This window comes from Macaca mulatta, chromosome 13 (genome assembly GCF_049350105.2).
Source record: "Macaca mulatta isolate MMU2019108-1 chromosome 13, T2T-MMU8v2.0, whole genome shotgun sequence".
NCBI lineage: Eukaryota > Metazoa > Chordata > Mammalia > Primates > Cercopithecidae > Macaca > Macaca mulatta.
The window spans coordinates 18,698,124-18,724,530 of NC_133418.1; the positions used below are offsets into that span (position 1 = coordinate 18,698,124).

Consider the following 26,407-nt stretch of genomic DNA (forward strand, 5'->3'; position numbering starts at 1 on the left):
ATTTTTCATTTTATGATTTCAGACCACAATTAGCTTCAGATAACTGAAACCACAGAATGCAAAACAGTGAATAAATGATTACTATTTTATTAAATAAAACATTTTAAACGACCCCAATTAGAGTGTACTTTACACATAAACCATGATAGGTTGAAAGGAAAAGAATAGGAAAATATATACCCAACAAATAATACATATACCATAGCTAGAATAACTATATCATAAGGGAACAAGTATTTTACTAAGGATAAGGAGAAACATTTCATAATGATAAAAAGGGTAATTCATCAAGGCAAAATATTCCTGCATGTGTGTATACTTAAATAACAGGACTTCCAAATACATAAAGCAAATACGTGAAAATTAAAAGGAGAAATAGATAAATTCATAATTATAAATAAAAGTTTCAATACTTCTCATTCAGTAATTTCTAGAATAAGTAGAAAAGATATGTAAAAATTTTGAAGACCTTAACCATATTATCAGCAAGCTTGATCTAAAGATATTTTTAGAACCCTAAAAAATACTACTCTACTCAACAGTACCAGAACCCACATTCTTTCCAAGTGCACATGAAACGCTTACAACTGTAAACCATCGGATGGGATTTAAACAAAAATTCTCAAATATATCTAAAATAGTTGGAATTATACAGAACATGCTATTTGAATACAATTAGAATTAAATTAGAAATCAATAACAGAAATATATGCACAAATATTTAGAAATAAAACAATATAATTCTAAATAACATATCACTATAAAGGATAGTAGAAAATACTATAAATGGAATGATAATAAAAAGAGCCTATTACAATTTGTGAGAAGCAGTTAAATTAGCACTTGACGAAAGATTTTTTAAATGAATTTTATACATGTTATATATGTAGGTAAGTATAACTTACACTTATAATGGAAGTGTATGTAGGTATACGAAAGATCTACAATAAGTAATTTAAAGTTCCAACATAACAAGATTAAAAAGTAGAGGAAATTAAGCTCAAATTGGGAACTTTCTCTACCTAAGGGACATCTATAAAAAAATCCACATTATTTAGTAGTGTAATGGAAACATCATAGATTTCTAAAATACTAAGGAGCTTAATAAAAAAATCACTTAACCTACTAAGCAAATTTAGTGAGGTCACAATAAGATACATAGTCAATATACAAAACTCTATTATCTTTCCACATTCCAGCAACACACAATTGAACATGACATTTTAAAACTACCATTGATAAAATAAATCGCACCTGAAAACATGAAATATTCAGAAGTAAATTTAACAAAGCTGTGCATGATTTCAAAGTGAAAACACTTACAGGGAGAAGGTGTATAAGTCTTAAATAAATAAGGAAGCATACCATATCTATGGATCAAAAGAATTAATATTTTTAAGATATCAACTGTTTCTAAATTAATCTATAAATTCAATCTCAATCAGAAACTGATGAATTGATTACAATATTTTATATATATATGAAAATGTAATTGTCATTAAAAGCCAATTTTTTGAAACAAAGAACACAGTGGTAAGGTTTATATGAGCTGATTTCCTGACATTTAACTCAGCTTCAGCATTCAAAAGACTGTGATATTTTTGTAAGGATAGACATAAAGAATTGACCCTTACTTGGTGGGGCATGCAAAAAAGTCAAAGTGCAATGCATCAGACCTCAAAATATTAAAATTAAATCTGTAAAACCATGGAAGTACAGATAGGAGAACAGCTTCAAACTTTAGGTTAGGCATCAATAATTTGGGGAAAACATGGAAAGCACTAACAGTTATGGTTTGCATTTAATGTAAGTTCAATATAAATTAGACTTCTTCAAAATGAAAACTTCTGTTCTTCTAAAGACCCAGTTATACCACCTCATACCAGTTAGAATGGCAATCATTAAAAAGTCAGGAAACAGCAGGTGCTGGAGAGGATGTGGAGAAATAGGAACACTTTTACACTGTTGGTAGGACTGTAAACTAGTTCAACCATTGTGGAAAACGGTGTTTTCCAACCTTGAGGAATCGGTGGCAATTCCTCAAGGATCTAGAACTAGAAATACCATTTGACCCCGCCAACCCATTACTGGGTATATACCCAAAGGATTAAAATCATGCTGCTATAAAGACATAAGCACACGTATGTTTATTGCACCACTATTCACAAGAGCAAAGACTTGGAATCAACCCAAATGTCCATCAGTGACAGAAGGGATTAAGAAAATGTGACACATATACACCATGGAATACTATGCAGGCAAGAAAAACGATGAGTATGTGTCCTTTGTAGGGACATGGATGAAGCTGGAAACCATCATTCTCAGCAAACTATCACCAGAACAGAAAACCAAACACCGCATGTTCTCACTCATATGTGGGAAGTGAACAATCAGATCACTTGGACACTGAAAGGGGAACATCACATACCAGGGCCTATTGTGGGGAGTGGGGAGCGGGGAGGGATAGCACTAGGAGATATACCTAATGTAAATGACGAGTTAATGGGTGCAGCACACCAACATGGCATATGTATACATATGTAACAAACCTGCACATTGTGCACATGTACCCTAGAACTTAAAGTATAATATAAAAATAAATAAATAAATAAATAAATATGTGACACACATGGAGAGAAGATATTTACAATACATATATCTGGCCAGATGGTATAAAGAACTGTTAGAACAGAAAACAAAAAACTAAATTTATTAAAGTGGGCAAAGATGTAAAAATGTATCATCAAAAAGGTTCACTATTAACCAATAAACACAAAACAAGATACTTAGCATCACTTATGATGAAAAAATGTGAATTAATACTATAATGAAATACCACTACACACCACTTCAAATGGCTAAAAACCTGAAAATAACAAGTGTCGATAAGGACACGGAGCAACTGAAATTCCCATGCACTGTTGGGGAGGATGTAACATGGTATTAATGTTGAACAGTTTCTTATAAAATTAAACATGCACCTAACAAACAACCCAGCAATTTCAGTCCTAGAGATTCACCCCCACCCCCAAAATAAAAATCTATGTTCACCCAAAAACCTGTACACAAATATTATAGCAGACTTACTCAAAACTAGCCCAGCACTGAAGAAAACCTAAATTTGTATTATCATACAAATGAATAAACAAATCATTTCTTATCCATAAAGTTGAACTGTTCTCAGTAATAAAAAGAAATGAAAAACAGATATATACAAGAACATAAAGGAATCCCAAAATAATGAGGGTGTGTGAAAAAATTCAGACATATGAGGACATGCTGTATGGTTTCATTTATATGATATTCAACAATTTACAAAACTAATTTATATTGACAAAAAATAAATCAGCAGTTTCGTGGAGTCAAAAGTGAGGAAAGAAATAACTGAAATAGAAGGTTCTACTCTTGACTTTTGTAATGGCTACATACAGTTGTCAAATTTCATTAAACTATACATTTCTAATAGGTTCATTCTATTCTATGTAATTTTTACCACACTGACGTTTATTTTAAAAAACATGATGCCATAATGATGAAAAAACAAAAAGAAAGAAAAACTTCTGTATTATGATTGAAGATAACTATTATTCTTCTCTTAGGCTAAAAAGAAGTAATTAAGCAAAAGAATTTAGAGGAATTGTAGTTCTTCCCTAATTTATGAGGGAAAGTTCCTTATATGAAGACCTACCTCGTAAATAGAGGAAAAAATTTTAACATAGGTCGAGTACCTCATGTTATTAAGGATTTATAATAAACTAGATGTGATGAGAAACATTTAGCAACCATGATAACAGAATGTCATATTGGGAGATACAGCATTTTTAGGCATGAAGTGTTATAATATAGGAAATGCAGAAATGGTTCACTCAAACATGATAGTTGAGAGACTATAGAGTAAAAAGGAGATAGACAGACAGATATATACATATATACATACATACATAGATGCATAGATAGATACTTAGATACACAGAGAGATAGATGATAGATAGATAGAATGATTGATAGACAGATAGATAGATAGATAGATAGATAGATAGATAGATAGATAGATAGATAGATAGATAAAAGTGCAATACAACAGCTTCATTTTTTGCCTTGGCAACATTGATCTAATTTCCAAGTGCTCTCATGTTGCTCCCTTTCTTCAAAATATTCAATAACTTAGAATGAAAGATCAGTTGACTAAAATTAAAGAACTATTTCAAATATTTTCAGGGACACATTGGATGCAAGAAATTTTAGACATGATTCAAAATGATGGTGATGTGGAGAAATGCAAAAGAGACCATTCTCTACATAGACATCCTTTCCTTGAACTGAAATTTCCCCATAAAGAAAAACCAGGTGAGTAATAAGCACCAAAATAGAAAGGACTTTCACTTCAAGATTCCAGAGCAATGTGTACTGTCTTCAACAGAGCTTCCGTGGTAGCCAGAAGTAGCCTGCATCTTTCACGAGGTGAAATTGTTCACAGGCCAACGAGTCAAACCCTAGACTGGGTCTTCAGGGCTCCCTCCTGTTCTAAGCTGGTGGCCTTTGGCTTCCCAATAAGATTTTCATTATATTTCTCATACTTCTCCTTCCCAATTTTACAATAAAGAACACTCCCTCTCCTTTGTATTCACCTTCATATGTTTGAATCAGTGGAAAGGCCAGAAATCAGCAATCTGCTATTGTAAAAGGACAGGTGTGATTTCTGAAGAAAAAGGAGGAGAAGTAGGGGGGATACACCATAGACATGCAGAATTCACTGTGGGAGCTGAAAAGGTTTCCTCAGAGTGTAAAACCTGGTGAGTAACATGAAATAAAGAAAGATCTCCTAGAAGTCTTTCAGAAAGAAAAATGCTTTACATGTGTTTGTGGATAGACAGCTAATATTTCCCATGGGAAAAAAAAGTGAAAAGAAACTAAACCAATTTTAGTTGAAGAAAGAAATTTAATTTCTTTTGAGAAGTGTCTGTTCATATATTTTGCCCACTTTTTGATGGGGTTTTTTTTTTCTTGTAAATTTGATTGAGTTCTTTATAGGTTCTGGATATTAGCCCTTTGTCAGATGAGTAGATGCAAAAATTTTCTCCCATTCTGTAGGTTGCCTGTTCACTCTGATGGTAATACAATTCAGAACATAGGCATGGGCAAGGACTTCACGTCTAAAACACCAAAAGCAACAGCAACAAAAGCCAAAATTGACAAATGGGATCTAATTAAACTAAAGAGCTTCGGCACAGCAAAAGAAACGACCATCAGTGTTCTCACTCATAGGTGGGAATTGAACAATGAGATCACTTGGACACAGGAAGGGGAACATCACACACCGGGTCCTGTTGTGGGAAAGGGGGAGGGAGGAGGGATAGCATTAGGAGATATACCTAATGTAAATGATGAGTTAATGGGTGCAGCACACCAACATGGCACATATATACATATGTAGCAAACCGGCACGTTGTGCACATGTACCCTAGAACTTAAAGTATAATAAAAAATATAGAAAAAGGAAAACAAAAAAGAAATAAATTTAATTTCAAAGATCTTCCAAGAATGGCAGCCTATTGTAAAAGGATGGGTGTGATTTTTAAGAAACAAAAGAGAGAGAAAGAAGAGAAAGGAAAAGAACAACCAGATATACAATGAACACTCCCAGAATAATTTGAGGGCAAGAAAGAGCTTTCCTGAAAGTCTAAAAGCTGAGAGAATAAGGAAATAAGAAAAAGTCTCCTAGAAGGTTAGACAGGACTGAATGCGTTGTATGTCCTTGTGGAAAACAATTACTCTTTCCAATGAGTAGAAAACAAAATGTAATCACTCTTTAGACTAAGATACAAATGGAAGTCAAGTATTTTGGGAGATTGGCAAGAATAAATAAAGAATGTAAATTGTTTCTTGCTAGATTGGGTGATTGCTCTTGAAATGTCCTCACCACGACTGATAAAAACACATCTCCCTTCACAAATGATTCCACCATCTATCTGGAAAGAAAACTGCAAGGTAAAAAGAGTGGGTATTTCAAACTTCCCCTAACTTGGGGATATAAACTATAAAACTGAAGGTATTTTTCAAAATAATATGCTTCCAAATACATTTTCCAAAATATAATTTGCTATTTTTCTTAGACAAAGTTCTTGGTATCATGGATTATGTAAATTTGAAATCTGCAAAGTCTATGTTTTCTAAAATTCTTTTCCCTCTAAATATATTTCATGAAAAATTCTTGGTCAAATTTTCCAAAATTGAGTCTCTGTTGCTCCAAATCAGAGAGTGGATCGGGAGCTAGAATGGAGGGAAACACATTGAAAAATAAAACCATGTTGCTTTGCTCTGCCAAAGTACTAGAAGATACTCTCCTGGCCTCAGAAGCAGAAGTATAGAATCTGCTCCTTGTTAAGGCTTCCACGCCTCCATAATCTACTCAGTGGACTAAGCTCAAACCTGTCTTCATTTTTATCCCCCTCACCTCTATATCTGATCTGTCACAAAGTCCAGTTCATTCTTCCCATCCTGTAATCTGTGCACTACCCTGCATCACTACCACCTGTACCCAAGTCAGCTCACTGCTCTCTTCTCCTCCCACTTTGTCAGCCTGCCTCTAGACCTGCCCCCTCCAACCCCTCCTCCCTATAACCGCTATTCTTCTGAAAACACAAATGTGACTAAGGCATTTCCCTACTATAAACACTTCCACAGGTGGATGAAGATGCCTCCATATCCCCTATATGACTTCAATGCCCTTGACAGTCTGCACCTTGCTTCATCTCCTCCCCAGTGTCTTCCCATTCCCTGATCGTCACTACAATCCTCCTGAAATCCTACATGTCCTTTCACACGCGGAGCATCCCCACACCTTCCACATGCTCCCATTAGACTCAAGCATCTCCTCATCTTTACTTGAATAATTCCTTCTTGCTCTCCTGGTCTTTTCATAGAGACCTCCTATAGGATGCTTCTCTGTCTCCATGGCTGGGTGAGTTCTATGCATCTATATTTTTGTATCTGTGCAAGGGTTTACCTCATCATTTGGTTCAACACGTTACATTATAATTTTCTCTCTTCTTACATCAATGATCAGACTGTGAGTTCCTGATAGGTGGGGACTTGATTGTACCCAATACCTGTCAGGTTAAACATTGTCTGGCACATAGGAAGGGTTAACGTCTCTGTTCTGCATTTGTTGACTGAACAATACTGAATTTCCAGTCATCACATTACTATGCTCCTCTGTCCCAACAATGTTATATGTGTATGTGTCTGTGTGTACACACATATATAGTTATATGTATAACCCATGTAACATATAATATATCATACACACACACACACACATATATCAGCAAAGACACTCTAATCTTTGAGAACCACTGTCTGCAACATTCCTCCCTGTGAGTCTCATACAAATATCAAGGAACTAGCTCTGGACTCAGTGTCCCAATTATCGTGACTAGGCCTGACCCACTCATGTACTAAGCAGGAATCAGTGGGAGTCCCTCCAGTTCTCTGAAGGTCATTTACTTCTTCTATTGAAAGATAACACCTGTTCTCTCTTTACCTAACACTAACCCTAATAGGAGCCAAATGAGATGGCATGCACAAAAATGTTTTCTCACTCTCTAGTCTTTCCCCTGTTGTAGGAGTCTGGAAAATTTCTTTCAATTAATTGAGACACAGTTGAAACTCACCATTTCATGGACTGTTCCCTGAATGCCCGAGAACGCTTTGCTTGTTTGGTTCATCAAAACCACTCTGAAGTGGGGCACTCTCCTTTGTCTTAGCGTTCTCCGTGGCTATCAGGATTGCAGAGTCAAAAAGGTTCCCTTTATTTAATATTTTAATTTATAACTAGCGTATCTAATGCTATAAACTTACAGGATAAAGTTACCATGGTACTGAAACCCTCGCTTAGACTATTTCTCCTCAGTCTGTTTTTCTCTCCCTGGCTTCCTTCCCTCCCCTTGATTTCAGATTGTCTATGTGGCCAGAAATCCCAAGGATTGCCTGGTGTCTTACTACCACTTTCACAGGATGGCTTCCTACTTGCCTGATCCTCAGAACTTAGAGGAATTTTATGAGAAATTCGTATTAGGAAAAGGTGAGTGCAAACTGGTTTTTTGGTACCCTCTTTCAGGAGACTCTAACAATAAGCACCTCTGTAAACTGGAGGGGAAAGGTACAAAAGACATCCTGATTGACGAGGTCCTATCTTGATGATCTGGGACTGGAGAAGCCAGGTAGAAGAGGTATTTTTCCAAAATAGAATACAAATGTACATTGAGGTCAACTAGGGTCGTAAGATTTGAGATAAACGTAAAAAGCCCAAAATCCTTGACTTGAGATTCAAACAATCAACTTCAAAATAAGAAGAGGCAACATTTCCTATGGAAAGACCTGGCAGTGCGAAGGCATGAGATGATATCCTGCGGTTTAATCTAGCAGTGTCATTGGACTGCCGGGCCACCACGTATAGTTACGAAAGTCACACACCGCACAGCCACAGAGAGCCTTTCCCATAGGTCTTAGTGAACAATCTTAGACCTGTTCACCTGCAGAAACTTCACATTAGAATTAGCAGCCATAACCCCTCATCTGCTTACTAGCAAGATCACACCATCCAGAGAACCAGTGAACACATGAGGGCCACACTTTTCAAAACAGCAGTTGACTGGATTGTACCAGGTGTCAAATCAGATTGGCAAGGATGTCAAACCCTTCACAGAAGAAGAATGTCTCATGGAAACAGCAATCTCTAGACAGAAGAAAGACAAGATGACTACATAAGGTGATTTAGGATGTAAGGACCATCTTTACATATTTGTATGAGCATTAATACAGAAACATGATTATAGTATTGCATTGTAACAGCAGTGAGCAGAACCTAGACAAATGTATGAAAATTACATGGTGTCGCCTCCATTTCATTAATGTCTCTCAAATAATTAGAACTTCCATAAGTGAAATGGCTGAGTTGTAACGCTAAGAGCTCCCGGTCCTTGAGCAACTTAACTATCCTTGAGGAACTGTATCAGGGACCTGAGCTTCATTATAACCAGTTCTGACCACAACATTCATATTCTTTTGAGGGAAAAGAAGAATCAAAATGAAGTGACTTCCACAACATGACCTGAATAAAAACAGGTATCTGTGGAAAAGTCAATAAATAATAATTTTCACCAAGCGTGTCTGTCCAGTGACAATCAAGAGAAATAACCTCATTAGAACATTTTCTCTAGAAACGTAAATAAAATTGACTGACAGATGCCAATAAGAAAAAAAACAAATCTAGATTGCACCCCAGGTGAATAGATTTCCAATGTTTATGCAGAGAAGTTTTGAGAGCCAGAAAAGTAGAAGGAAGCAGAGGAAGAGGAGATCCAAGCTTCTTTTCTTATATGATTTTTCCCAAGGCCTGGGTTGTCTTACTATTCTTTGTGTCAATTTGGCTGGACTGTGGCACCTACTTATTTCAACAGACACCAATCCTGGTGTTTCTGTGAAAGTATCAACTTTGTAATTGTGATTTACATCTATAATCAGTTGACTTTAAGAAAAGGAGATAATGTTAAATATTAATAATATGGGTGTTCCTTATGAAATCAGTTGAAGGTCTTAAGAGAAAAAAAACTCAGGTTTCCAAAAGAAAGGATTCTGCCTCAAGGTTGTTATATCAAATCTTGCCTGACTTTTCAGCATCCCCTACAGATTTCAAACACACTAAGCCCCACAATTGCAGGAGCCAATTCCTTTAAATAAACCACATATACATAATTAACATTATATATGTACATTTAACTATATATACATAGGATAAAACCATTGCTTAAAATAAATTATACAGGTACACATATATATAATGCACATAGATAAAACACACACATACATACATATACATGGATGAGTCTCCTTTTTACTTAGTTTCCCTTTCTACAGTTTCAGTCACCCACAGTCAACCCCAATCCAAAAATATTACAGAATTTCAAGAGAAAAAAGGATAGAGAGAGGGAGAGTACATTCACATAGATGTGAATATATTTCAGAATATTGTTATAATAGCTCTGTTTTATTATTAGTTTTGTTGTAATTCACTCACAGTGCCTAATATATAAATTAAAGTAACATACAAATGTGTGTAGAGGAAAAAAGACATACACTATTATAACTTGGTGGTACCTGTGGTTTCAGGCATGCGCTGGGGATTATGGGATATATCCCCTGTGCATACAGGAGGAATAATGTATTCTCCTCTCGATTTGCCTATTGCTCTGTTTCTCTGGAGAACCTGGCTGACACAGATACCAGTCACCATGAGACATGCCAAGGTTCGAGTCACTGAAAATGTACATCGCTGTTCGTCCTGATTCAAAAGAGAGCATTTCACACACTTGCTCACTAGGTCTGTGGTCATTTTCCTCTGGAGAATGTTTTCCATCATCCTTCAGACAAACCTTCACGTCCACTTAGCACAATGCTTGCAACATAGCTCACACTGAATAAAGATAATTCCTGTGTTTATAATGACTACCCAGAACCAAACCGGGAAGCTGCCAAAAGTTACAACCTGTCAGGGAACTAAAATATTCTGGGATAAAATATGCTGCTGGCTAACTCATGTGTGCATGCATTCTCTTACCAACTGGTGGAAAGAAAATGCATCCCGTGTTTACCACGTAGACGCAGTCTCAGCTGGAAATAGATGTTGTCCTCGAGGGCACCTTTCTTTCTGCTGCTGCTGTGTCTCTTTCGGAACAGGAACTTACAAACTTCATAGCACAGCGATACAGGGAAAGCAGCAGGAGGATCCTACCCCTATATCTGATGGCCTGAATTAGTTGAGTCTGAAACTAAACACTGTTTACCAGGAACAGGGGAAGTACTTTATTGTCTAATGTTTTAAGGCATGTCACAAGACATAGTCAGTGTGTGCAAAGGCACGTATAATAAATGTGTACTATAAATCTCTGCTTTACACCATATAGACAAAGTGTATAGTAGACAATTACTTCCACTTCATTAATTAACCAGAATGAAAGTTACAGAAGATTATTTCAAAGCAGCGCTAATTTATTTTATAGCCTTGGGTTTTCTCCCGGTAATTGGAACTAACAGTGCTTTGTCTTCTTCCAGTTTTCTATGGGTCCTGGTTTGACCATGTGAAAGGATGGTGGGCTGCAAAAGACACGCACCGGATCCTCTACCTCTTCTACGAGGATATAAAAAAAGTAAGTGGCACTGAGACTTATAGGTCAGACCCAGAAACCCTCCTGCAACGTTATTCTGTTAAACGAGCTGTTGCTTTAATTGGCCGAGCTCTTCTTCTTTCCCCTCTCTTCACAATGCCTTTTTCTTCCATGGTCAGAATCCAAAACATGAGATCCACAAGGTGTTGAAATTCTTGGAGAAAACTTTGTCAGAGGACGTTATAAACAAGATCGTCCACCATACCTCATTTGATGTAATGAAGGATAATCCCATGGCCAACCAAACTGGGATACCATCTCACATATTCAATCACTCCATCTCAAACTTCATGAGGAAAGGTTGGTGGCATTTCTTTTCCTTAGCTCAATTCTAAAAAATATTCTGCCCTCTAAGCTAAGATAATTTTAAACCTAATTTTCAGGAAGAAGTGACTCATTTCAGTTAAATTTTGAATCTCTGCTCCCTTCACACTGCCTGTTTGCTGAAAGCCAATGTCAGTGGTTCTGAAACTTTAGTCACATTAGAATCTCTGAAAGCCTTGCTAAAGCTCTCATTGCTGATCTCCACTCCGAGATACTTATTCTGTGGGTCCAGGAGTTGCCCTCAAATTTGCCTTTCTCTCAAGTACTCAGGTGATGCTGATGGTGCTGTTCACTTTGATTAGAATACCCAGCTCAACCATGAACACCCCCTTGAAGGCTCGTGCATCCTCTGAGCAGCTTTGAACTCTTATCTTTTGTCTCTCCCTGTTGTTCAAAACCCCAGCTAAGCACTTAGTACTCAGATTTGTAACTATTGGCATTCATGTCTGTCTCCAAGATAAGATAACAAGCTGCCTCGAAGAGAGAGCTGTGTTCAGTTTTTTTCCACTAGAACCTAGTACAGAGACTCACACCTCAAAATAACTCAATAAAGGTCTGTTGTGTGAGTGTACTGATGAATGAACAGTTTCTGTCCTCAACAAGCTAACATTCTAGATACATGAAGAAATAGCTGCAAAAAAATTACAAACAAGAAAGTAAAATGGAGGCTATACTAGGAATTCCCCAATACCAGTTCTCCCGACTGTATCAAAATTACCTTTAAAAACAGTGACCCCATTCCTGAAGATTCCAGTTAACTTGTTGAAGTTGGAATCTAGAATTTGATATTATGGTCAAGCATTTCAGATTAACTTTTTCAAAGGGTAGTAAACCAGTAGAAATAAAGCACTAGAATAATTTAGAGAAACAAACAAATAATTTAGAGAAATAATTTAAATAAACCAGTAGAAATAAAGCACTAGAATAATTTAGTACAGCTTTTGTTGGGCTGACAAGGTACAACAATTTGCAGAAGATCACTGGTATCTAAATGTCACTTCTGGTGCCTTTACTCTTTAATTTTACTCCGCAAGAAATATCCGCTCCAGTGAGGTTACTGACATCTTATAAGGTCTTTCACTGTCCCTGGGAAAACAAGATAGGATGTCCCCAAGGAAGTCCATGATGGTAACGAGCTGTAGACTTTGGGTTGGGTGCACTAGAGCCAGGAGTGTACCCTGGAGCAGAAGATTCAGCACAGTGCGACACCTCAGTGGGGCCTGCAGCATTTGAGGAAGGAATATAAGGATGCTGTGTGCCTTGTGGTAAGAAAGCCAAGTGGAGTGGATATGAGGGACCATTCATAGTGGAAAGACCAGGTGGAGTGGGACTGAGGGACCATCACTCATGGGAAAATCATGTGGTTAGGCTTAGGAACCATTCACTGTAGAAAGGTCAGGTTGAATGGGTGCAGAGTCTGTCATGAACTTCTTTGATGTCCTACAGGGATGCCTGGAGACTGGAAGAACCATTTTACTGTGGCTATGAATGAGAACTTTGATAAGCATTATGAGAAGAAAATGGCAGGATCCACACTGAACTTCTGCCCTGATATCTGAGAGGAACAACAACAAAATAAGAGACAGAGACTATGCCAACTATTTTGCCTTTTATTCTGTTGGGCAAGGAACTGTGACTGAATATGGAGCGTATGAGCCTCAGTCCGTCTCCTATAGGGTGGCTAGTCTGCTATACTATTAAAACATGATTTAAAATATCAACGAACCAGCTATTCCAGTAAAAAAAATAAAATAGAAAATTAGAGAGCAGAGTCTGCCTACATGAGTTTTTTATTTTCTTAAGTACAGGTATATTTTATTGCGCATGACAGATACAGCAAAAACAAACAATTGCCTCATGCCTTCCCATGTGTGATCCCAAGTAGACGCCACAAGAAAATCATGCATAGGTATCAGAAGCCACATTATTAAGAGAAAATGCAACACCTTGGAGTGAACATTCTGTACTTTTATGTATAAATAATAATTCCAAGATTAAAGAACTCATAAGTAGGTTTCAGAGTCACCATTTATGTAATAGAATGATATAAAAATAAATTTACTACTGCAAAATATCAATCAATTGGAAAATGATTAGTCTTCTAAATTTGTCTTGTAACTAATTTTCTTAATCAAAAGAGTTTGAGTTGGGGAAATCAGGCAGTGACTATTCCTGAAAAAAATCTTCCCATGAAATAAATAAAATGCATAATGTATCTCATCTATAAATTGAGATCTGGGACAAATGCACCATGACTATGCATTGCCATTCTCTTAATAATTGCATCACTCTAACAACAGGTATGACCTCAGATTTAACATAAATTTAGGGCTTCAACCATGTGCCAGTGAAGACCTGACTCTTTATATGACCAAATACAATTGTCTTATTAGAAGACAAGGTCCTGAGAGGCCTTAGCGAGTGGGTGGATGCCGACAGGGTGATGGCCTCAGAGAGGACCTCATGAAACATGTCAGAACGGGGGTAAATTTGGAAAGACTTAAATTCAGTGATAAAATTAAAGATATGTAAAAATATATTTCAATTAACATCTTGAAAGGGAATCAGGAACAATATACAGAGCTCCCAAGGCACAGAGCAAAGTATCCTGCCTGTGGAGGTTATCATAGTAACAAAGCAGTGCTATTGTCACCCCAGGCAAAGGGGAAATGACATCCTATTCTCTAGCCAATGGAATGAAAGACAAACTGAAAGGTAAAGAATAGATGATGAGATTTTAAGAAAAGACAGCAGCTAGTCCCTAAGGCCTGCTGTAAGGAAACAGAGAGGATGAAAATTGGGGCATCTAAACTAGCCCAGAGGGGACCCTCGGATAAAAGTTCCCCATCAGCCCTCACCCCACTGCCTCCATCCAGCCACGAAACCCGACCACCTGAAATACCATCCTCATATTCAGTTGGTGATCCAGAGAAGAGATTCCTTAGTTATAGCAAGAAAAAAAAGAGATTCATTGATCACCCTTGCCTTGTCAATGCACTGAAAAACTGGTTCACAGGGCCACTGTGCTTTTCAAATGGAGACATCAGAATCCATAAAGAGTAAAGAGCGCTGGGCGCCAGGTACTGTCAGAGTGCAAAGTGGGCCTCAAAGAGGAGGAGGCAGAATAAAGGAAAAGCAAACATTATTTTCCTACTCAGAAATGATTTTCCACTATTTGAAAAATTATTGAATGTTGTCAATAAAAACATTTCCTGTACTGTCCTTGGACTCAGAGTATTGATGACCAACTACACAAAGATTATTTCCTTCATGCAATGGATGATACCTGCCTGTCTTTGCAGCTATTAAGGGGTATGAGGCTGACAGTCTAGGTGTAGATGATGGGCTCATGTGTTTTGGGCAAAGCATTTTGGCTATATAATGTTAATAATTCTAAAAGCTACAGAGTTGCTGTGCATTTCTGCAAGGAAGATGTGAACGAGTCTTGATCCTCTAGAGCCATAATTTGGAAACAGGCTGCTGGGATTCAGAAAGTTCACATATATAATGTGCCCCATGGCCTCTCCTGGAAATGTCCGCAATGTGACTGTTCCTGGACCAAACTGAGGGTGGGGCTGCTATTTCTCGTGGCCCAATAACCAGATGCAGATTAACTGGGGAGGAAGAGACTTTTTATTTCTGTAACCAGTTACAGGCAGAAGGCCTGGAAATTATCACCAGACCAACTCAAAATTACAAAGTTCTTCAGAACTTACATACCTTCTTTTTTTTTTTTTTTTTTTTTTTTGAGACGGAGTCTCACTGTGTCACCCAGGCTGGAGTGCAGTGGCCAAGCTCCGCCTACCGGGTTCACGCCATTCTCCCGCCTCAGCCTCCAAGTAGCTGGGACTACAGGCGCCCGCCACCATGCCCGGCTAGGGTTTTTTTGTATTTTTAGTAGAGATGGGGTTTCACCATGTTAGCCAGGATGGTCTCGATCTCCTGACCTCGTGATCCACCCGCCTCGGCCTCCCAAAGTGCTGGGATTACAGGCTTGAGCCACCACGCCCGGCCTGAACTTACATACCTTCTAAGCTATATGTCTGTATGTAAGTGTGCATTCATCTTAAAGACTTAAGTAATTCACTTCTTCAAATTTGTAACTAAGATCTGAGTCCCGAAGACCTTCCTCTGGAGCCTCATGAAGTTTGCTGAATTTAAATGGGTCTCTAGGGGCTGGGGTGGTCACCATTATCTTGTCTCCTGTTAAACCACTGAGGATTGGGGAGTTCCTTCAGACCTCCAATAAACTTGTTTGTGGAGGTCTGGGGAGTTCCTTCAGAGCCCCAATAAAACTTATATAACCCTAAATGGGTACTGTTAAGAACTCCTTCATTATTTTGTCATTCATTAAGGCCCAGGTAGGCCTAAGCAAAACTCTTGATGAACTTTTGTTACATTCCAGGCTTTGTATAAGGGCACTGGCTTCTTTTAGCTTTTAATGTTCAACTTAATCACTCATTGAATAGTGAAACAGCTGTGATGGAGGCCCGCATTAATGAAACCTGCCTGCCACAATCCCCACTGTCAATTTGTGCGGAATTCCTATCATACTGTATATTTATTTGTCATGAGAACTGCATGGATATGGGGCATTGTAATATTTCCGGCTACTTCCTGCTGAGAGATGGTCATTGCTATGAGGCACTGAATGCAGAACTGGAGTGAGGAGGTCTATTTGTTCCCAGTAGCACTCTTTGTTTCAGGGGCTTAGAGGCAGCACCTGCTGAAACATTTAGTCTTTAGTTCACAGGGCTTTAAGAAACAACAGCTTAGGTTTCAGTGATTTCCAGTTAGGAAAAATGGCGAAAAAGGAAAAGAAAAAGAAAAAAATTGAAAACACTGCCTTGGAGACTTCTAGCCAGAAAATCAGAATTTAATCCAAACTGTAGAAAATAATAAAAACGGAAAAACCTTAGGCAAGACTGGAGTTTAACAACAGGTGTACTATAATTTTGAAACATAATTTTTTTCTCTCCAGTTTTCCATTTTTATAAAAAGACAAATTATGGTAGGACTGGTTTGCTTTATTATACTTTGCCAGATTATTAGTTTAAAGTCCATCAAGAATAATTACTGTTCACATAGGCCCTTCAAATCGGCTTTGATGAAACTGTTTCATAGAAGGAATCTCAGATAAGAACTTTTTAAAGCCAAGCCCAGCTATAGATTTGTACCATTAAATACCTATGGGTTTGGTGAATTCCTCTCCTCTGGAGGTTTCAAGTTAACTTGGGGATCCCGGTCTGTGAGAAAGTGGCATTCTTTACTTACCACAGGTCAGAAACCCGGTACAGGGACTGTGTACACTAAATACGTGGCCAGTTTTCCAAGGGCATTATTGCCTCCGTGCATCAAATTTGATTCCTTGAAGGAAAGCATGCCATTCCTATCAAACTGTGGTAAAAAAAAATAACCAGTATCTTCTATTGCGTTCTGTTACCAAAAAAAAAAAAAAAAAAAAAAAAAAAAACACATTTATTGCACTTGTGCAAATAACTATATTGCTGTAACTTAAGAATACTCACAGATAGTTTCCCATTTATGGAGAAAATCAGAGAGAGAGAAACAAGTACGCTCCAAATTTTGTTCATGGGAGTCTACTAAATTGTTCAAACTTGTTAATAGCTCAACAGAAAAGTTTCTTTGACTTTGAAAAACAAAACAAAGGATTAGCAATATTATAAAGTAAAATGTCAAAAAGATCACTCAAGTCTCCTACTAGTTCAGTTCAGACAGTTAATTCCTGTCCTGCTTGACACTAACGAATATTTTAGCTCTTCACATGTCCTGAATGTTTTTCCTCTATTCTGATGTCACTATCTCCAAAGTTATCAGAAAACTGCATTACACCTGTTAGAGCTTTATAGCTGATTCTGAAACCACCTTCTAAAGAGGACTGAAGCAAGACAACAATTGTTTATGGGTGACAAAAAGCTTTAGAGTAGCCATATTGCATTAAAGACACACTTGAGAAGGAAATCTGTTATCCCTGTGGCACACAATAATTATAACATAACAATTATAATTATTACTAATAATGTACACTAAGATATATCAGAATTACAGGAGTTTCCCATAACTTTAGAACACATACAAATAACATATTTATACAAATGTAGCCCAAGGAAAGCCAAACTTCATTTTATATATTTCATTTTAACCCTACACAACTTGCGGAAACCTTTATTTTCATTTTATCCAACTTAACCCTTTTACTTTTTAATCTAGGCAAAAATCCACATTCTCATGTCTTTTTATGATGTTTTTACTAAAACTATATTTTACTTTCCTTATACACCTTACATGTAAACTTTTCTTTAATGGTCATAAATATACACTACACAGTTAACTCTTAGGAACCTTTGCATTTGGTGAAAACCTTGGTACTTATGGGATTTTAATTATGTACTAGGTGGGGAGTCTGGGACCCAGACAGAAATGGAGATAAGGTCTGGCTTATCACAGCGTCCAACTCCCATGTGTCTCAGGCCTTACCTAGCTGAAAGCAGGCAAGTTGTACAGCTAAGAATCATCGTAGCATTTTGTAAAGCATTTAGGAGGCCTAATTGCCTTTAAACTGTGCAACATTTCTTGTATAAATTCCCTTTCATATGCCCTTTTATGACTTACAAAATCGTTGACATGCCTTGACTTTCTGACTTGCCTTAAACATCCCTCTCTTTAAGGAACCAGTTATTTTACTTTAGGACAAGAATTTACCATACAATGTATATCCTTTCTTATATATATTATATATATATATATATATTCTTATATATATTCTCTTTTTTTAATATCATTTTGCATAGCTAAGGGGCATGGCTAATTTAACATCTCCCCAGGCCTTATCTAGAATTTAACACTGCAAAATAAATTGAGTAGTTTTTAAGTCAAAGAAGCAGTTTATGACCTAAAGCATTTAGGAAACCTAATATTTGACCTGCATAATTTAGACCAAATGTTTACATTTTTGAAGATAGTTTTATTTTACCCATAATCTTTAAAACCCTCTTCATTTTTATAACTTTCGTTGTATCTCTTTCATGTCCTGGTTTCTTTTTCCTTGTTTTATATAGAACCTTGAAATAAGCTTTGAAGTAGACAAAAATTAGTTACTCTTATAAAAGGACACAATTTTTAGAAGAATGTTTTCCTACAATGTATTTTTACTGGAAAATACACAAATAATGAAATATATGTTGTTTAATATAACTTTAGATTCTAAATTATGACAAGTTTCTTTATGAGCATTTATCTCATTACATTTTTTAATTATTTATTTTAACCATTTCTCTAGATTATTCAGGAAAACTGATAGTCATCATTTAAAGTTGTGAAACTGCCATTGCAAAATTGTAACCAAGACAGTGAAAATGATCTGACCTAACTGACTCCATCTTGCTTCTAATTCCAAGATATTCTTGTTTATTAATTAGTTTGTGGTTTTGCTTAGAAACAAAGATGATAATCGTCTTTTCCCAGAACAAACTTTATGTCTGTGGACTAGACTGCCTAAGGCCACAAAATTAGAAGTTAGGGTATTTCAAGATATAGTTATCTTCTTTAAGCCAATATTAATGTTTCATTTATTAAAAATTACATGAGCAAAGATTATTCTGTTTTGGGCTAAGTTATAGTTTTGTAGCCTCTGTGTCACATTTTGACACATTTTTGGCAGAGATAAGTATGAAATTGCTTGATCAATGAAAGCAAACAAAAATGCATGCTGACAACTCTTAGGACATTTCTAATATTACATTACCAATAACTTTTCTTTGTTTTTTGTTTTTGTTTTTTGAGATGAAGTCTTGCTCTATCCTACAGGCTGGAGTGCAGTGGCACGATCTTATTCCACTGTAAGCTCCACCTCCCGGGTTCACGCCATTCTCCTGCCTCAGCTTCCTGAGTAGCTGGGACTACAGGCATCCGCCACCACACCCGGCCAATTTTTTGTATTTGTAGTACAGATGGGTTTCACCGTGTTAGCCAGGATGGTCTCAATCTCCCGACCTCGTGATCCACCCAGCTCGGCCTCCCAAAGTGCTGGGATTACAGGTGTGATCCACCGCACCTGGCATTTACCAATTAATATTAAAACTAGCTTATTTATTAAAGATTTTACTTAAGTTAGATAAACATGAAAAAACATTTGACTAGTCTTTTATTTTTATCTGTTAAAGTATTTAAGTGCTTTTATTTTTCTTTGAGCCAATTAATTAGAACACTTTTATATTTTTCAGTAGTGAAACATGGTGTAAACAAGATATAAATATACAGACATATCAGGAAAGCCAATAGAAGTACATTTTATAGAATCATAAGACCTCCTTTTTCCTATTGTTTTAATTGGATTTTTTAGCTCTGGGCAGAACCCACACCAAATCCTGGGTTTTCAGAAATGGAGAGTGATTATGAGGCTAGTCCATGTGATGCTTTCACAGTGCACTTAAAAAAAAAAAAAGTATTTTCCAAACAAAGACATTCCTAAGTGTCTAAATTACACTTTTTTCTTAAACACCCTAGAGTATCTTCTGTTGCAATTGCTATTAATAAAGAAAACAGAATTCAGTCAACTGAGATCAAAAAAACCTTTGCTCAAAAAGACAAGGTCCTAGGAGACAAATGAAAATAAATACATGAAAGCCTATAAATACAAACTGAACACATACATGTACACATCTTGGATGTTAGCTTTTAATTGAAGTGACTTTTAACCACTGAGCTCCTGAAAACATTATTTTTCCTTCCAAGAGGCCTCTCAGCAGGAATGGACCCAATACTTCCCACTTTCAAGTTTACACTGCATTAAAAGGAGGAAACAGATACATAAATAAGTGGAGACAAATTTCAGACAAACACAAGGGGGGTGCACTCCGGCAAAACAGACTCAAAACCAACTCAAAACCAGATCTCAAGTAAAATGCAAAGTGGGCCTAGGGATGAGCCTGATTGCTTCCCTTGGTGGTACCGGACAAATGGCTTAACAAGCCCAGATAGGAAAACAATAGGCTCCCAGCATATAATCCGGTTAACTCACCTTTTGAGCATGTCTGCTCCTGATCTCTGTTCTTCCCCAGTAGTGAAAGGGACATGCAATTTTGTGCATGGGACAGCCTTTGAGAGCTTCCTGGGAAATCTCACCGACATCTGCTGGGGTACTCCTGAAGACTGTCTCATTGCAAGTAGCTGGCCACTGAACACAGCGCCATCCCAGTCTCTTCCGGCTGGCTCACTGAATTTGTTCCTGGAGCCAACTGAGGGTTGGGTGGCTATTTCTCTGGCATAATAGAGACGTAGATGAACTGGGGAGGAAGAGAGTTTTTATTTCTGTAACCAGTTACATTCAGACCGCCTGGAAATTATCATCAAACCAACTCAAAATTACAAAGTTTTCCAGAACTTCTATACCTTCTAAGCTGTATATCTACATGTAAGTGTGCATTCATCTAAAGACATAAGTCATTAACATCTTTTAATTTATAACTAAGGTCTGAGTCCTGAAGACCCTCTTCTGGAGCCTCAGGAGTTTTGCTTAATTTACATGGGTCTAGGTGCTGGGTGATTGCCCTTATCTTGTCTCCTGGTAAATCACTGAGATTTTGGAAGTTCCTTCAGACCTCCAATAAACTTGTTTGTGAAGGCCTGGAGAGTTTCTTCAGACTCCCAGTAAGACTTGTATAATCCTAAATGGTTACTGTTAAGAATTCCTTCATTATTTTGTCATTCTTTAAGGGCCAGAAAAGGCCTAGGCAAAACTCTTCACAGGCTTTTGTGACATTCCAGCCTTTGCATAAGGGCACTGGTTTTTTTTTTAAGCTTTTAATATTTAATTTAAACACTCATTGAATACTGAGACAGTTGTGATGGAGGCCTGCATTAGTGAACCCTGGCCTGCCGCATGGCCTCCCATGAGGAGCAAATGAGAACACCAGTTTTCCCATACCATTCCCATGCCAGCAATGAATATTATCAATGTTATTTAATTTTTCCTCATTTGAAAGTCAAAAATATTTACTCATTTTTGCTTTGTGTGCATATTTTTTGTTTTACTGGTATTATTGTGCACCATTCCTGCTTTGGAGTTTCTGTGCATGTGGGTGCAAGTGTGTGTGAAGAATCTGCCTGTTCATACCCATTACCTCTACCCATTGGAGATGGTCCTCTTTTATATATTGATTTATACAGTACAAATATGTTTATATATTATATTTATCAGTGTGAATACATTTAATTTCACCTAATTTTCTTTCTTTATATTTTAACTTTGTTTATCCTACATATTATCATGCAAATAATTTTCTTTTTTCAAATTTTCAGAATTTAAAATCAGATTCTAAAATCATTTTCTTTTATGGCTTTTGGTATTTATTTCAAGATTAAGAAAACAGAGGGGGGCAGAGTACGATGGCCAAATAGGAACAGCTCCAGTCTCCAACTCCCAGCGCGAGCGACACAGAAGACAGGTGATTTCTGCATTTTCAACTGAGGTACTGGGCTCATCTCACTAGGGAATGCGGGACAATCGGTGCTGGTCAGCTGCTGCAGCCCAACCAGTGAGAGCTGAAGCAGGGCGAGGCATTGCCTCACCTGGGAAGTGCAAGGGGGAAGGGCATCCTTTTTCCTAGCCAGGGGACCTGAGACACACAACACCTGGAAAATCAGGTAACTCCCACCCCAATACTGCGCTTTACCAAGGATCTTAGCAAACGGGCAAATCAGGAGAGTATATCCCAAACCTGGCCGGGAGGATCCCATGCCCATGGAGCCTCCCTCATTGCTAGCACAGTAGTCTGCGATCTAATGACAAGGCAGAAGCGAGGCTGGGGGAGGGGCACCTGCCATTGCTGAGGCTTAAGTAGGTAAACAAAGCCACTGGGAAGCTCGAACTGGGTGGAGCTCACAGGAGCTCAAGGAGTCCTGCCTGTCTCTGTAGACTCCACCTCTGGGGACAGGGCACAGCTAAACAACAACAACAACAACAAAAGCAGCTGAAACCTCTGCAGACACAAACGACTCTGTCTGACAGCTTTGAAGAGAGCAGTGGATCTCCCAACACAGAGGTTGAGATCTGAGAACAGACAGACTGCCTGCTCAAGTGGGTCCCTGACCCCTGAGTAGCCTAAGTGGGAGACATCCCCCACTAGGGGCAGACTGACACCCCACACCTCACACGGTGGAGTACACCCCTGAGAGGAAGCTTCCAAAGCAAGAATCAGACAGGTACACTCACTGTTCAGCAATATTCTATCTTCTGCAGCCTCTGCTGCTGATACCCAGGCAAACAGGGTCTGGAGTGGACCTCAAGCAATCTCCAACAGACCGACAGCTGAGGGTCCTGACTGTTAGAAGGAAAACTAACAAACAGGAAGGACACCTACACCAAAACCCCATCAGTACGTCACCATCATCAAAGACCAGAGGCAGATAAAACCACAAAGATGGGGAAAAAGCAGGGCAGAAAAGCTGGAAATTCAAAAAATAAGAGCGCATCTCCCCCTGCAAAGGAACGCAGCTCATCGCCAGCAACGGATCAAAGCTGGACGGAGAATGACTTTGACGAGATGAGAGAAGAAGGCTCCAGTCCATCAAACTTCTCAGAGCTAAAGGAAGAATTACGTACCCAGAACAAAGAAACTAAAAATCTTGAAAAAAGAGTAGAAGAATTGACAACTAGAATAATTAATGCAGAGAAGGCCATAAACAAACGGACAGAGATGAAAACCATGACACGAGAAATACGTGACAAATGCACAAGCTTCAGTAACCGACTCGATCAATTGGAAGAAAGGTATCAGCAATTGAGAATCAAATGAATGAAATGAAGCAAGAAGAAAAATCTAAAGAAAAAAGAAGAAAAAGAAATGAACAAAGCCTGCAAGAAGTATGGGATTATGTAAAAAGACCAAATCTACGTCTGATTGGGGTGCCTGAAAGTGAGGGGGAAAATGGAACCAAGTTGGAAAACACTCTTCAGGATATCATCCAGGAGAACTTCCCCAACCTAGTAGGGCAGGCCAACATTCAAATCCAGGAAATACAGAGAACGCCACAAAGATATTCCTCGAGAAGAGCAACTCCAACACACATAATTGCCAGATTCACCAAAGTTGAAATGAAGGAAAAACTGTTAAGGGCAGCCAGAGAGAAAGGTCGGGTTACCCACAAAGGGAAGCCCATCAGACTAACAGCAGATCTCTCAGCAGAAACTCTCCAAGCCAGAAGAGAGTGGGGGCCAATATTCAACATTCTCAAAGAAAAGAATTTTCAACCCAGAATTTCATATCCAGCCAAACTAAGTTTCATAAGTGAAGGAGAAATAAAATCCTTTACAGATAAGCAAATGCTTAGAGATTTTGTCACCACTAGGCCTGCCTTACAAGAGACCCTGAAGGAAGCACTAAACATGGAAAGGAACAACTGGTACCAGCCATTGCAAAAACATGCCAAAATGTAAAGACCATTTAGGCAAGGAAGAAACTGCATCAACTAACGAGCAAAATAACCAGTTAATATCATAATGGCAGGATCAAGTTCACACATAACAATATTAACCTTAAATGTAAATGGACTAAATGCTCCAATTAAAAGACACAGACTTGCAAACTGGATAAAGAGTCAAGACCCATCAGTTTGCTGTACTCAGGAGACCCATCTCACATGCAGAGACATACATAGGCTCAAAATAAAGGGATGGAGGAAGATCTACCAAGCAAATGGAGAACAAAAAAAAGCAGGGGTTGCAATACTAGTCTCTGATAAAACAGACTTTAAACCATCAAAGATCAAAAGAGACAAAGAAGGCCATTACATAATGGTAAAGGGATCAATTCAACAGGAAGAGCTAACTATCCTAAATATATATGCACCCAATACAGGAGCACCCAGATTCATAAAGCAAGTCCTTAGAGACTTACAAAGAGACTTAGACTCCCATACAATAATAATGGGAGACTTCAACACCCCACTGTCAACATTAGACAGATCAACGAGACAGAAAGTTAACAAGGATATCTAGGAATTGAACTCAACTCTGCACCAAGCAGACCTAACAGATATCTACAGAACTCTCCACCCCAAATCAACAGAATATACATTCTTCTCAGCACCACATCACACTTATTCCAAAATTGACCACATAGCTGGAAGTAAAGCACTCCTCAGCAAATGTAAAAGAACAGAAATTATAACAAACTGTCTCTCAGACCACAGTGCAATCACATTCAAAAGCTAGCAGAAGGCAAGAAATAACTAAGATCAGAACAGAACTGAAGGAGATAGAGACACAAAAAACCCTCCAAAAAAATCAATGAATCCAGGAGTTGTTTTTTCGAAAAGATCAACAAAATTGATAGACTGCTAGCAAGACTAATAAAGAAGAAAAGAGAGAAGAATCAAACAGAAGCAATAAAAAATGATAAAGGGGATATCACCACTGACCCCACAGAAATACAAACTACCATCAGAGAATACTATAAACACCTCTATGCAAACAAACTAGAAAATCTAGAAGAAATGGATAATTTCCTGGACACTTACACTATCCCAAGACTAAACCAGGAAGAAGCTGAATCCCTGAATAGACCAATAGTAGGCTCTGAAATTGAGGCAATAATTAATAGCCTACCAATGAAAACAAGTCCAGGACCAGATGGATTCACAGCTGAATTCTACCAGAGGTACAAGGAGGAGCTGGTACCATTCCTTCTGAAACTATTCCAATCAATAGAAAAAGAGGGAATCCTCTCTAACTCCTTTTATGAGGCCAACCTCATCATGATACCAAAGCCTGGCAGAGATACAACAAAAAAAGAGAATTTTAGACCAACATCCCTGATGAACATCGATGCAAAAATCCTCAATAAAATACTGGCAAACCGGATTCAGCAGCACATCACAAAAAGCTGATCCACCATGATCAAGTGGGCTTCATCCCTGGGATGCAAGACTGGTTCAACATATGCAAATCAATAAACATAATCCAGCATACAAACAGAAACAAAGACAAAAACCACATGATTATCTCAATAGATGCAGAAAAGGCCTTTGACAAAATTCAACAGCCCTCCATGCTAAAAACTCTCAATAAATTCAGTATTGATGGAACGTATCTCAAAATCATAAGAGCTATTTATGACAAACCCACAGCCAATATCATACTGAATGGGAAAAACCTGGAAAAATTCCCTTTGAAAACTGGCACAAGACAGGGATGCCCTCTCTCACCACTCTTATTCAACATAGTGTTGGACGTTTTGGCTAGGGCAATCAGGCAAGAGAAAGAAATAAAAGGTTTTCAGTTAGGAAAAGAAGAAGTCAAATTGTCCCTCTTTGCAGATGACATGATTGTATATTTAGAAAACCCCATCGTCTCAGCCCAAAATCTCCTTAAGCTGATAAGAAACTTCAGCAAAGTCTCAGGATACAAAATTAATGTACAAAAATCACAAGCATTCTTATACACCAGTAACAGACAAACAGAGAGCCAAATCATGAATGAACTTCCATTCACAATTGCTTCAAAGAGAATAAAATACCTAGGAATCCAACTTACAAGGGATGTAAAGGACCTCTTCAAGGAGAACTACAAACCACCACTCGGTGAAATAAAAGAGGACACAAACAAATGGAAGAACATACCACGCTCATGGATAGGAAGAATCAATATCGTGAAAATGGCCATACTGCCCAAGGTAATTTATAGATTCAATGCCATCCCCATCAAGCTACCAATGAGGTTCTTCACAGAATTGGAAAAAACTACTTTAAAGTTCGTATGGAACCAAAAAAGAGCCTGCATTGCCAAGACAATCCTAAGTCAAAAGAACAAAGCTGGAGGCATCACGCTACCTGACTTC

The 26,407-nt window shown here is 37.9% G+C and overlaps 1 protein-coding gene and 1 long non-coding RNA gene across 3 annotated transcripts in view; one reads left to right on the plus strand and one right to left on the minus strand.

Moving 5' to 3' along the window:
* SULT1C3 (sulfotransferase family 1C member 3) overlaps positions 1-14,772 on the plus strand; it is a 101,991-nt gene extending 87,219 nt beyond the window's left edge. For both annotated transcript variants that reach the window (XM_028832277.2, XM_077958966.1), the window contains exons 3-8: positions 4,219-4,347; positions 5,891-5,988; positions 7,957-8,083; positions 11,113-11,207; positions 11,345-11,525; positions 12,996-14,772. In XM_028832277.2, coding sequence (XP_028688110.2) covers positions 4,219-4,347; positions 5,891-5,988; positions 7,957-8,083; positions 11,113-11,207; positions 11,345-11,525; positions 12,996-13,108 — 743 coding nt within the window. In that variant the 3' untranslated portion in view covers positions 13,109-14,772. The remainder of the gene's footprint in view (positions 1-4,218; positions 4,348-5,890; positions 5,989-7,956; positions 8,084-11,112; positions 11,208-11,344; positions 11,526-12,995) is intronic.
* A 5,817-nt stretch (positions 14,773-20,589) lies between these two features.
* The window catches only part of LOC144333696 (uncharacterized), a 298,635-nt gene continuing 292,817 nt past the window's right edge, over positions 20,590-26,407 (minus strand). The window contains exon 3 of the long non-coding RNA XR_013402628.1: positions 20,590-20,854. This is a non-coding gene — a long non-coding RNA (uncharacterized LOC144333696). The remainder of the gene's footprint in view (positions 20,855-26,407) is intronic.